General features: G+C 41.6%; 1 protein-coding gene across 1 annotated transcript in view; it reads right to left on the reverse strand.

Annotated features, from left to right (window-relative positions):
* npy1r (neuropeptide Y receptor Y1) overlaps positions 1-13,997 on the reverse strand; it is a 40,054-nt gene that overhangs the window by 8,968 nt on the left and 17,089 nt on the right. Inside the window, exon 3 of the mRNA XM_048543991.1 lies at positions 2,523-3,408. Within this exon, the coding sequence (XP_048399948.1) occupies positions 2,523-3,221 (699 nt within the window). The 5' untranslated portion in view covers positions 3,222-3,408. The remainder of the gene's footprint in view (positions 1-2,522; positions 3,409-13,997) is intronic.

A 13,997-nucleotide genomic window follows, 5' to 3' on the forward strand; every position in this document is an offset into this window, starting at 1 on the left:
GTGGTTTTCCTCTGGGTGCTCCGGTTTCCTCCCATATCCAAAGATGTGCAGGTTAGGTGGATTGGCCAAGTTAAATTGCCCATAGTGCTCAGGGATGTGCAAGTTAGGTGGGTAAGCCAGGGGAAATACAGAGTGATGGGGTAGGAGGAGAATCTGGGTGGGGTGTTCTTCGGACAGTAAATGTGGACTTGTTGGGCTGAATGGCCTGTTTCTACATCATGAGGATTCTAAGTAAAAATGTATACTTACATTGGAAGCAGTTCAAAGAAGATTGACTAGGCTGAATTTGAGATGAATGTGCTTCCTTATGAGGAAATATTGAGCAAGTTGGTCCTCTGTTCATTGGGGTTTAGAAGAATGAAAGGTGATCTTATTGAAGCATGTAAAATTTTGAGGGGTCTACACATGATTGATGCTGGGCAGATGTTTACTCTCATTAGAGAACCTAGACCTAGGAAGCACAGTTTGAAAGTTAGTGGTCTTGCGTTTAAGTCAGCAATGAGGAAGTAATTTGTCTCATCATGTCTCTGGAATTCTTGTTACAAGAGCAGTGTAAGCTGGCTTATTGAACATATTGTCAAGGAAATCAAGCAGAAAAGTCGAGATAGGGCCATTGGCTGATCAGCTGTGATCTTACCCAATGGAGGAACAAGCTTGCTGAACAACTTGTTCTTGCTTCTTATGGCTTTACGAAAGTCATAATTCCCTCTTAATTTTTTTCTATGGAAACTGTATAAGAATATATTGTATATTATTGGAGAGACTTATTAGAAATGCATGCAAAATTTCAGGAATTTGCTTATGTTTAAGACTGACTCAAAGAATGAGGATTCTGATCTGATTCTGAAAGGTTTTTTATAATATATGTTAGTCTGGTGGTTATGACATATCAGAAAATCTTATAATACTGAACATGAGTATTTTGAACACTTCTGAATAAGTGACTGCAAAGCTATTTTGTGCTCTGAATAACTAAGTCAGCTCTTTAGCTATGTGAAAAAAGTCTGCATTACACAAAATTTGATCATTATGTTGCTTTTTTCAGAATTTAAAGCAGTTTAATTGAAAAAATGAAGTTACAATTACTAGCTTTATTTTCTTATGTTTTTCTTATCCCTTCCAATATCCACATCCTCAATGCCTGCAATCAATTTACATGATGTCACCAATTGCTCAGATGGGAAGGTGAGATGATCAATGAGTGTCTTAGTCTTAGAACGTAGAATCCATATAGCTTGGAAGCAGGCTATTCAGCCTATCAGGTCCACATTGATCCTACAAAGAACTACCCAAGCAGACCAACTGCATTACCCAATCCCTGTAACTCTGCATTTCCCATTGCTAATTCACCCAGCCTGCACATCCCTAGATACTACAGCATGGCCAATTCACCTAACCTACTCATCTTTGGACAGCAGGAGAAAACCGAGCATCCAGGGGAAACTACACAAAACAGGGCAAAAGTGTACACTCCGCTTAGACAATGCCCAAAGGTGAAAGTGAGCCCAGATCCCTGGCATTGTTAGACAGCATTGCTAACCCCTGAGCCACCTTGCCACTCCTTCTTCCTCGACCAGCCAAATAAGAACTTTAAGAAAAGTATTAAATAAATCAATTGTTGGAAATGTCTAAACAAGAACAGAAAATTTCTAAATAGTCAGCAAAAATGTTGGTATTTGTTGGATCAAAATATATTTAACATTTCTAAGAAAGTGTACATCTAAACATTAATCTGTCTGTTCTATCCTCTGATGCTGATTGATTTGTTGAATCAAATCAAAATTAAATTAAATTGCATTAACAGAACACAGAAATAGGCTTTTCACTCCATTCAGTCAAATCTGGAATGATCTTTCATGTAAGAAACACATCCTGAGCATGTAACTTCTGGCATTTTCAATAAGAGAATCAGAGGCATAATTGATGATCTTTATGACAGTGCTCTTGGACTTTTACAAATAACTCAAAAACTCAAAAAAGGACCTCAAATATTTGCCAAAATCGAGATTCAAACTCAGAATAGAAATTAAAAGCAACAAAGTTGTCATTATTTACATGTCTCTTATAAAGTTCTTACTTTCACTATGAGGATGGTGTTTCAAAATCATAAGAGGTCAATGAAGGGAAATTAGCATGAAATTGTGACATGTCTGCAAATAGTGCAATTTTAAGACACAAAGGTGTCAAATTTGCCACTATAATTACGATAATAATGGTTAAACAATGTATTCTTCCATTAAAACAGCCAATCACATGCAGCCTACTTAGAATTCTTGATTAGTACTGCCAACACTTCATGGCTGCTTACTGTTTTTTGACAGTACACATGATAAATACCTTTGGCTCTCTTCAAAACTGAAGATGTTCTTTTCAAATTTAATCGTTATTTTGAAACAGCATCAAGTTGCATTCAGTTGAAATATATCAACTAAGCCCAGAATTACAATTATCCAGGTTTAAAATCTTTGATCTTATGCAAGCTAACCGGATTATAATAAAATCTAAGTGCTTCTTTCACTTACTTTAAAGTAGCAGATGAATATAAAACAGAGGGGGGCAAAGTACTGCATTACGAGGAGGCATGTAGTATAAACCAGCCTTTGATTTTCTGATGGCCACAGGTCAATGCACAAATACTTTCCAGCAAATTCCTTTGAGTATTTAAGGTCATAATGGAACTGGTCATCGGTCAGAATGTGGAAAAGTGGAAAGGGCAGAGATGTAAGCAGTGCTAGTGTCCACATGGTGGCAATGCTTAGGTAGGCATGCTTGTTATTGGGTCTCCAACCTCGAGGGTTAATAATCAATTGGTGGCGCTCAATTGCAATCAGCACCAAGGAGAAGATGGAAACTGTGATGGAGATGCATTGGATCATGGAATTTAACTTGCACATGGCCTCACCAAATATCCAATGGTCCATAAAAGTGTAGACAAATGTGAAGGGCAGGCACATGACACTGATGAGCAGATCAGAGATTGATAGGTTGACAATCAGAATGTTTGTTACATTGTGCATTTCTTTTTGTTTCATCACAATGATGATTAGGAGCAGATTGCCTGATACTCCAAGGATGATGATGGCACTGTAAACCAGTGCGAGCACAAATATCATGGAGGTTGAAGAATAACACTGATCATAATGGCCGAAGGTAAAATTTCTCTCTGAAGCATTAAAGAAAGTGGAAAATTTTCCAGAATTTATGAAAGCTATCCCATCCATTCTGTCCCTAGTCAGTTCTTTCTCAGAGAAGGTCTTTGCAATCCTAATTAGTTTGCTTTGCAGGGTAAAATACTTTGAATAAATAGATTTCTTGAGAGTGTTGAGTGTGCCTTCATATTTGATCAAATGTCTGATCAGTAGATTCAGAATTACTCACTGCTCCATGTTTCTCTTTGTATGAAACTTCCTGTAATTGAAAAGAAATGTTGCAACAATTACCAAAAATAACAAAAAAAGTATTCAACACTGCATAAAAGATACTGCGACCTCACCACCTGTGAGCACACTGAGAAAATCAAGTCAATCGGTCATTCAATTTCTTAATGAAGTCTAATACAGCCAAACAGTTAGAGCAAACACCTAGCAGCACATTTTGAAATGTTTGTGATTGCAATAAGATAGCCAGTCTGTCATACACTTCATACTCGGATTTAGATTATTTATTGGTAGTGTAAGGTTGGAAAGAAAACATTCCTTGTGAATATGTATACTGAAAGGTGAGCATTTAGGTAATGTTTGTATCAGTGGGCTTGATTTATACAGAGGATATATGAATGATATTGCTCTAATGACTTTGTCCCAGTCAATCATACCATCCTTGTTCAGGCATCCTCCTGTCTAGCTTAATTTATCTGGCATTTTTGTTCACTTATCTTATCTAGTTATAGTTCCTCTGCATTCTCTTGCACCATTTCCTTTATTTTCCACAAGGATCAATTGTTGGACCCTTCTTCAGCCTCACCTACATGCTGCATTTTGGTGACCTAAGGTTGATGAGGGTCGAGCTGTGGATGTGGTGTATATGGACTTCAGTAAGGCATTTGATAAGGTTCCCCATGGTAGGCTCATTCAGAAGGTCAGGAGGAATGGGATACAGGGGAACTTAGCTGCTTGGATACAGAATTGGCTGGCCAACAGAAGACAGCGAGTGGTAGTAGAAGGAAAATATTCTGCCTGGAAGTCAGTGGTGAGTGGAGTTCCACAGGGCTCTGTCCTTGGGCCTCTACTGTTTGTAATTTTTATTAATGACTTGGACGAGGGAATTGAAGGATGGGTCAGCAAGTTTGCAGACGACACAAAGGTCGGAGGTGTCGTTGACAGTGTAGAGGGCTGTTGTAGGCTGCAGCGGGACATTGACAGGATGCAGAGATGGGCTGAGAGGTGGCAGATGGAGTTCAACCTGGATAAATGCGAGGTGATGCATTTTGGAAGGTCGAATTTGAAAGCTGAGTACAGGATTAAGGATAGGATTCTTGGCAGCGTGGAGGAACAGAGGGATCTTGGTGTGCAGATACATAGATCCCTTAAAATGGCCACCCAAGTGGACAGGGTTGTTAAGAAAGCATATGGTGTTTTGGCTTTCATTAACAGGGGGATTGAGTTTAAGAGTCGTGAGATCTTGTTGCAGCTCTATAAAACTTTGGTTAGACCGCACTTGGAATACTGCGTCCAGTTCTGGGCGCCCTATTATAGGAAAGATGTGGATGCTTTGGAGAGGGTTCAGAGGAGGTTTACCAGGATGCTGCCTGGACTGGAGGGCTTATCTTATGAAGAGAGGTTGACTGAGCTCGGTCTCTTTTCATTGGAGAAAAGGAGGAGGAGAGGGGACCTAATTGAGGTATACAAGATAATGAGAGGCATAGATAGAGTTGATAGCCAGAGACTATTTCCCAGGGCAGAAATGGCTAGCACGAGGGGTCATAGTTTTAAGCTGGTTGGTGGAAAGTATAGAGGGGATGTCAGAGGCAGGTTCTTTACGCAGAGAGTTGTGAGAGCATGGAATGCGTTGCCAGCAGCAGTTGTGGAAGCAAGGTCATTGGGGTCATTTAAGAGACTGCTGGACATGTATATGGTCACAGAAATTTGAGGGTGCATACATGAGGATCAATGGTCGGCACAACATTGTGGGCTGAAGGGCCTGTTCTGTACTGTACTGTTCTATGTTCTATGTTCTATGTTCTAAAACTAAAGGATTAGCTTCTGAGCGTATGCTAGTGACATCCAAATCTGGCTCAGCACAATTGTACATGATAATAGCTATGAAAGCATTCTTGTTGAAGTTGTTGAAGATTCACACAATCTGGTGATGTAACACAGGAAATGGAAAGAAAGGAGGAACTAGGAAAATCACAATACCATGGGAATGGTACTGAGTAAACTGTTAAGCTGTAGACTGACAAATACTTTGGTCCTTATGAGCTTCATCCTAGGATCTTATAAATAGTGACTAATGAGATGCTTGATGTATTCCTTAGTCTTAATTTTCCAAATCTTCATTGACTTGTGGGTTGCTTCATTCGATTTGAAGAGACCAACTGTTTAATCCCCTTATGTCTGGAATAAATTGTTAAGGGATAAATACAAACTATTATGGAGGAAGTGAAAGCAAAGAGCCATGCCTGGGATCAAGAAGGAGTCAAAGCTACATAAACGAATCTGTTTTAACAACTGCTTGATAAGTGACTACCTTGTGGCATAAGGACAAATAATTGCCCTGAAGAAGAATTTAAGGAGTTAACCGTGGGTAAGTTATGTTTTGAAACAGGCATTTAATGTCAATATAACAAAGAACAAGGAAGCTACTTCTCATAAGAAGACAAGCTGCAGGCTTGATTTTTCCAGAAGAATATTCAATAAGGTAGATGAATGAATCTAAAGGATCATCAATAATGTTACACCACAAATTTGAAAGGAAGAATATTGCAAAAGAGTACAACTCCAAAATTCTTCAGTGGCAGAATTTCAGAAAAAAATACTGCAACAAGGATAGAACACTGCAGACATTCAATGAGACACTACTGGTTGGAATTGCAGCTAAATTCCACCATTGATCGGGTAATAGCAAAGTTGGGTTGTGAGGGTTAACTTGCCTACTTGATAGGGTCTTAATTTGGTTGTTACATACAATAAACTTATTACAATTATTTCAGCATTTGATTGCTTTAATAAGGAGCTAGATTAAAGGCAGCTTACGATAATTTATACATAACTGTGCATTATCCAATGAGCCATGAGTGAATGAATGGGCACATGTTTGGTAAACAGCATATAGTATGGGAAAATATGAAATTGTCAATTTTAGCAGGAAAAATAATAAAGGAAGAATATTATCTAAATGGTGTGAGATTACAGAGCTCAAAAATGCAAAGTTATATGGATGTCATAGTGCATGATTCACAAAAACGTTAATATGTTGTTACAGCAAGTAATTAGAAAAGTAATGTTGGGAAAGAGTGTTATAATTTATTGTGAAGCGAATTTACTACAAAAGTAGGGAGGTTTTGCATCAATTATGCAGGGTACTGGTGCAACATCATCTAAGGTACTATGCACACGACTGGTCAAGATTTTTTCAAGGACGAATGTTTAAGGATGAATTGGAGGCAGTTCAGAAAAGGCATATGAGATTAATACCTGCAGTGAATGGGTTATCTTGTGAAGAAATGCTGGACAGATTTGACTTTTATCTATGAGATTTTAGAGAATGTGAATTGACATGACTGAAATGTGTAAGATCCTGAGGGGTCTTAATAGAATAGAGGTGGAAAGGATGTTTCCTCTTCTGGGAGTATCTAGACCTAGGGCTTTGAGTGATTGTAAGGAGGTCAGTCTACTGGACTTCATAGAATATGAGTTCACTGGTTGGGGCTCTTAATCTGAGGGACCCCTGGCTGACACATAAAAGGGTCTGAAATATTGATGCTCTGGTACCTGACTGAATGAGGCAGTACTGAAATTAAGAACTTCCACGAGTAACGAAAGAATGACTTAGCGATAGAATTCCAGCCTCTGTGGGGTTATTTTAAGGTATATTGTTTAAAAAATGCCAGCCATTTAAAACAGAGATGATGCAAAGCTTTTTCTCATGGGGGTCAGGTATCTTTGGGAATCTTCTCTGACAAGCAGCGTCTTTCAAGGTTGTTAAGGCAGAGATGGAAGGATTCTTGATAAAAAAAAGGGTGCAAGGTTATCAGACGTAGACAACCATCACCTGATTAAAGGACTGATTAGCCTAGTCCTCCTCCTTCTTCGCATGTTGCCTCAATACCCATCTATTCCATCCTACTAGATATTCCATAAATCTCAGCACTTCCAAATCTTTGTTGCCTATAAATTGTCTTCCAAAAGTCCTACTCACCTGTTATTTCCCTTTTTCTGGAATTTTATTTGTGTCTAGCCCCTTAGCATATTCAATTTAAATTCTCACTCTTGTTTTTAAAGCCTTGCATAGCCTTATATCTTGTTATCTTCATAACTTCTTCAACCTACAATTTCCCTTGGGCTCTTCATTCCTCCCTGTCTGACCTTCTCCATTTTCCATATTGCTCTCCCTTCTCCCCACAACTTGTTATATGGCTTCAATGAACAGATCTGACCCTCAGAAATGCCATTTCTAAACTTTATCACATCTTCCCACCAACATGCCACCGACCACCTCTTCTTTTTTATGACTCTCCGTCAAACCCATTTATTTAATCAAGCTTCTTGTCACTCCAGCGAATAATTTCTTCACCAACTTGCTGTCCTTTTGTATAACTATGCCTCTATGATGTACTTTGTGACATTTTCAGTGTTGAAGCAATATAAATCCTTGTTGTTAAGCAATATTGAAACAAAATTACAAAGTGAATTAGATGCTTAATCTACAAGTCAAAGCAAGACTTAGTCATGCCAGCCTAGTTGTTAGATGCTGGAGTCTCTGTAGTTCCACGAGTGCCATGGCTAATAATGGTAGCAGCAGGGGTACAAACAGTCCCCAGATTTCAAACCCTGAAGACTCGGACCAAATAAGTGTTAGGGTTTCATGCTGGAAGGACAGGTGAGGCCCACAAGAATGGGAAGATTGTGGGGATAGGGGCTTGGGGTTAATTTGTCCATTTTGCAAGTTTATCGATGTCCTCTGTAATTGATTGCAGTTCTTGCTACCATGGATCAAGCCAACCAACTTCCCCTTAAACCAAGAAACTTAATTAACTTTGACTTCATTTACTTTATTCAATGCTTGTTTGTTAGCAAATCCCCCCTTATTTTAAATGCACTTACTTCTCAAGATACTGCAAAGGTTTTAGGTTTAAGGAGTATCTGCAGTATAGTTGCACCCACAGTCTATTACTTCCAGTCTGTTTCGTTACAGCCACAACACTGGCATTTATCTGACAAGTTGGAAAATTGCACAACTATGCATTATCCACAAAAGGAATAACAAATGCAATTTGACAAATTACTGTACTCTCTATGTCTGTCACCAGCAAAATAATGAAAGTTGTTCATGACAGTGTATCAAGTGCACTTGCACTGTAATACCTGCTCACTGATATTCAGTTTGAGTTCTGGACAAGGCCATCATGTCCTGAGACCATCCCAGCCTTGGTCCAAATATAGACAAAAGGACAAAACTTTACAGCTGAGAGAAAAGTGATTGCACTTGACATCAAAGCAGTGTATAACTAAGTGTGATGTAGAGATGTCAGTGTTGGACTGAGTGTACAAAATCATAAGTCACATGACACCATGTTATAGTCAATGGGTTTGTGTGAAATCACAAACTTTTGGAGCACTGCTCCTTCGCCACCTGATTTCTGACCAAATCTAGTGTGTCATCAGAAATCCTGGCAAAACTGGAGTTATTGGATAGTTCTCCATTAATTGGAACCATAACCAACACAAAGGAAGATGACAGTGGTTGTTAGATATCAATCATCTCAGTTCCAGGATAAAGCTGCTCCAAATTCCTCAAGGTATTGCTGTAAGCTCAATCACCTTCATCGGCTTTATCAATGACCTGCCATCCAATGTAAGGTCAGAAATTGAGATGTTAGCTGACGATTGTGGGACTAGATGCAGCTTCTCAGGTACAGAAATGGATCATGTCATGTGCAGCAAGATCTGCCTGGACGACATTAAGCTTAAACTGATGAATGGCAAGTAACACTTGTACCGCAAAATTGCTGAGATGTCCATCTCCAAAAAGAAAGATCCAACTATCATACTTCGACAATAAATTCAATTCACATCAATTAATCAATTAACATCTTGGGTTTTAGTACAGAAAAGAAACCTGAATAGAACTGGTCGAGTAGTACTCTGGCTACAACAGCAGTGACCAACTCACCTCTTGTGTCCCCAAAGTGCATCAACAATACACAAGTCAAGATTATGATACAATACTCTCTATCCATGGTCAGAATAAACACAGGGAAGAGTTGAATAAAAAGTGATCAGACAGTGATAGCATTGCTCAATCTCCATCACAAATAACCTTATAGCCTTGCTTGTATAAGTCCCGAACGTATTGATGACATTTTCAAAAGATATGCAATGTCATAAAGCTGACTACAAAATTCCCTGCATGAACTGAAAGATCATAAATTTTCTATCTGAATTTATGACTTTTAAAAAATGATTTAAACAAATAAAGAAATATTTTCTTTTGAAAGCCATTGAAGAGCCAGTGAGGCAAGTGGTGAAAATCAAATTCGTTATTGGAAATAAATGGTTGACAGAGTCAACAAAGCCATGGGACTGCTTCAGGAAGAAAAGACTTTTAGGATTCATTGTCTAGAATTCATGTCTCAAAGCAATGGCCATAAGAATCAACTGATCAGTTTACCAATAGGTGCCATGATAAGATTGAAGGGTGTGATTTTCAGAGACTAAGTTGTCTGAGCACATAATGGACCTGATTATTAACTTCAAAACCCATCAAAGCTTTCCAAGAAGATATCTGGAGTAAAGGGAAGGGGATGATTGACACGGCTAAAAAATGGCAGAAAATGCAACATCATTGTGGGAGTGCAGTTTGTGAAAACATTTGCCAAGCTTGTCTGAAGTGCAAATTTTTGTGAGTTATGCATTGCAAAAGAACATCAGGCTCACATACACAGCAGTTCTAGTTCCAAAGATGCAATCAGAGGTGCAGCAGTAACAGGGAGTACAGTGAAGGCTTGCATAAATGCAAACACAAATAAAAGGTTAGCAGCAAGCTAGACCAGGGTGAAAATTCAGGGTGGGAGAGCATTTAACTGGAAGGAAACAGGCTTTCCATATTTTGAAAATGGAGTATTATGGGACAAAGTACAGCAGTTTGCCATTATTAATACATTATAAAAGAAAGTTGATTGACAAATGTTGATACAGAAGCTAGCACAAGCATCCTTCCAGTCGGAATTCTGGAGGAACAAAAATAGAAGTTGCTGGAAAAGCTCAGCAGGTCTGGCAGCATCTGTGAAGAGGAATCAAAGTTACCATTTCAGGTCCAGTGACCACATGATTGGTTTGCTCGCCAAGCTGGTTCATTAGTCCTCAGACATTTCTCTACCTTGCTGGGTAACATCAGTGTAGCTTCCAATGAAGCGCTGTTGTCTTTTCCCGTCTGGTATTTAAACTCTGGTGTCCGTTGGATTTGACTACCTCGTTTCCGGTTTTCTTTCGCAGTGGTGTATATGTAGGGTCTAGTTCTATGTGTTTGTTGATGGCCTTCTAGGTGGAGAACGAGGCCTGTAGGAATTCACATGCTAGTCTTGTTTGGCCTGTCCTAAAATCCTGGTGTTATCCCAATTGAACTGGTCGTTCTCCCTATCTGTGTGAATGGAGATAAGTGAGTATTGGGCGTTACATAGTGGGAACTGCCGATGCTGGAGAATCTGAGATAACACGGTGTGAAGCTGGATGAACACAGCAAGCCAAGCAGCATCAGAGGAGCAGGAAAGTTTGACGTTTCGGGTCAGGACGCTTCTTCAGAATTGGGGGAGGGCAAGGGGATTCTGAAATAAATACGGAGACTCGGGGAGGAGGATAGAAGATGGATAAAAGAGAAGATAGGGTGAGAGGAGACAGACAGGTCAAATAGGTGGGTTTAGAACCAGAGAAGGTGAATTCAGGTGGGGAGTTAGGGAGGGGATAGGTCAGTCCAGGGAGGACGGACAGGTCAGGGGGATGGGATGAGGTTAGTAGGTAGGGGATGGGGTTGGGGTCTGAGGTAGGAGGAATGATTAGGGAGGTGGGGACTAGCTGGGCTGGTTTTGGGATGTGGTCGGGGGAGGGGAGATTTTGAAGCTTGTGAAGTTCACATTGATACCCCTGCTATTCCTGCATTTTTCAGGTGGCATCATTGTGGCAATGCAGGAGGCCTAGGATGGACATGTCATCCGAGGAGTCGGGGTAGAGGGGTGTGTAGGTCAAATGGTTCGCGACTGGGAGGTGTAGTTGTTTGTTGCGAATTGAACATAGGTGTTCCGCAAAGTGGTCCCCAAGCCTCCGTTTGATTTCTCGGATGTAGAGGAGGCCACAATGGGAACAGTATACAGGATACAGTATGTCACGTTAACAGATGTGCAGGTGAACATCTGTTTGATGTGAAAAGTCTACTTAGGGCCTGGATGTGAGGGGGGAGGGGGGAGATATGGGGCAGATGGAGCACTTGCTTTGGTTGCAGGGAGAAGTGTCATTAGGTGGTGGGGCTGGAGGGGAGTGTGGATCGGACAAGGGAGCTATGGAGAGAGTGGTCCCTCTGGAAAGCACTTAAGGGTGGGGAGGGAAAAATATCTTTGGTAGTGGGGTGAGATTGCAGATAGCAGAACTATCGGAGGATGATGCACTGGATTTGGAGGTTGTTGGGGTGGTATGTGAGGACGAGGGGGATTCTGTTTTGGTTATTATTGCGGATAGGGGGTGTGAGGGATGAGTTGCGGGAAATGCGAGAGACACGGTCGAGGGCATTTTCAATCACTGTGGAGGAGAAGTTGTGGTTCTTGAAAGAAGACAACATTTGGGAAGTACGGGAGTGGAATGCCTTATCTCAGGAGCAAATGTGGTGGAGGCAAAGGAATTGGGAATAGGGGATGGCCTTTTTACATGAAGGTGGGTGAGAGGAGTAATATTTTATGTAGTTGTGGGAGTCCGTGGGCTTAAAATGGATATCGGTTTTCAGGTGGGTGCCAGAGATGGAGACAGAGAGGTCCAGGAAAGAGAGGGAGGTGTCAGAGATGGTCCAGGTAAACTTAAGGTTGGGGTGGAAGGCGTCAGTGAAGTGGATAAACTGTTCGAGCTCCTCGTGGGAACACCAAAACAGTCATCAATGTAACGGAGGAAGAGATGGGGGATAGGGCCAGGGTAGCTTCGGAAGAGGGATTGTTCCATGTACCCTCCAAAGAGACAGGCATAGCTTGGGTCCATGTGGGTACCGACGGCCACTCCTTTTGTCTGTAGGAAGTGGGAGGAATTAAAGGAGAAGTTGTTGAGGGTGAGGACGAGTTCAGATAAACAGATGAGGGTGTCAGTGGAGGGTGTCTGGTCGGGTCTGCAGGACGGGAAGAAGCAGACGGCTTTTAGGCCATCAGCATGGGGAATGCAGGTGTATAGGGACTGGATGTCCACAGTAAAAATGAGGTGTTGGGGACCGGGGAAATTGGAAGTTCTGGAGGAGGTGGAGAGCGTGGGTGGTGTCACGGATGTAGGTAGGGAGTTCCTGGACCAAGGGGGAGAAAATGGAATCCAGATAGGTGGAGATACGTTCAGTGGGGCAGGAGCAGGCGGAGACAATAGGCCGACCAAGGCAGTCAGGTTTGTGGATTTTGGGAAGGAGATAGAAGTGGGCGGTGCGGGGTTGGGGAACGATGAGGTTGGAGGCTGTGGGTGGGAGGTCACCTGACGTGGTGATGGTTTGGTGCTCAGGGGTGGTGTCATGATCCAGGGGGCGGTAGGAGGAGGTGTTGGCGAGTTAATAATGTCAGTAATGTAGAGGTCAGTGCGCCATACTACAACTGCATCTCCCTTGTCCGCTGGTTTCTGGGTGAGGTCGGGATTGGAGCAGAGGGAGCAGCGGGCTGCATGTTCTGTGGGGGGAGATGTTGGAGTGGGTGAGAGGGGTGGAGAGGTCGAGGCGATCGATGTCTCGATGACAAATAGAGATGAAGAGGTCGAGGGAGGGTAGGAGGCCTTGGGGTGGTGTCCAGGACGAGGAGGTGCATTGGAGGCGGGAGAAGGGGTCAGTAGAGGGAGGGTTAGTCTTATTGGGTGTGTTTTTTTGTTGCTAGTTGGTGTTCATGTACTCTTGTGGCCAACTGGACAGACACGAAGACAATGTAATGTTTGCTGCAGCCCTTGCATGGAATTATGTATATTATGTTCGTTCTGACCATAGTAGGTAAGGGGTCTTTGGTTCAAGTCAGCAGTTGTTGTAGAGTTGACGTGGGTTTGTGTACTACTCTGATGCCCAATGGTCGTAGGAGCCTTGCAGTCAGATTGGCTATGTTCTTAATGTATGATAGCATGATGAACGTGTTAGGGTGTGCTGTTGTTGTTTATGTAAGAGGCTCTGTCGTTTGGTGTCGTTTTCCCATTTCTGGGCCAATTTGAGCGCACTTCACCTTCAGTCTCTAAGGTTCTTGAGCAGATTTGTAGCTCGGGCTGTGGATGCTGTGGTTGATTCACTCGCAGAGCTGGTTCATTAGTTAGGCTGCATTGATGATGTTACCCAGCAAGGTAATGAAACATCTGCGAACTAATGAAACTGTTTGGCTAGAGAACCAACCACAGCATCACAGCCCGAGCTACGAATCTACTCAAGAACATCCAGTGATCTTTCCTCAGAACTGATGATAACTAGGAAATTGTTGGTGTATATGCAGGAGATAGGTGGGAGGAGGAGGTAAGGCTTAAATGATAGGTTGGGAATTAAGCCCAAAGAGAGAGAAGAGCAGTTGGATAGACAAAGGAGTAGATAGCAATCTGGCTAACTGTTCATGAAGACTGTTAGCGGCTAACAATAAGTACGAT

Source organism: Stegostoma tigrinum, chromosome 1 (assembly GCF_030684315.1).
Source record: "Stegostoma tigrinum isolate sSteTig4 chromosome 1, sSteTig4.hap1, whole genome shotgun sequence".
In the NCBI taxonomy this organism is placed as follows: domain Eukaryota; kingdom Metazoa; phylum Chordata; class Chondrichthyes; order Orectolobiformes; family Stegostomatidae; genus Stegostoma; species Stegostoma tigrinum.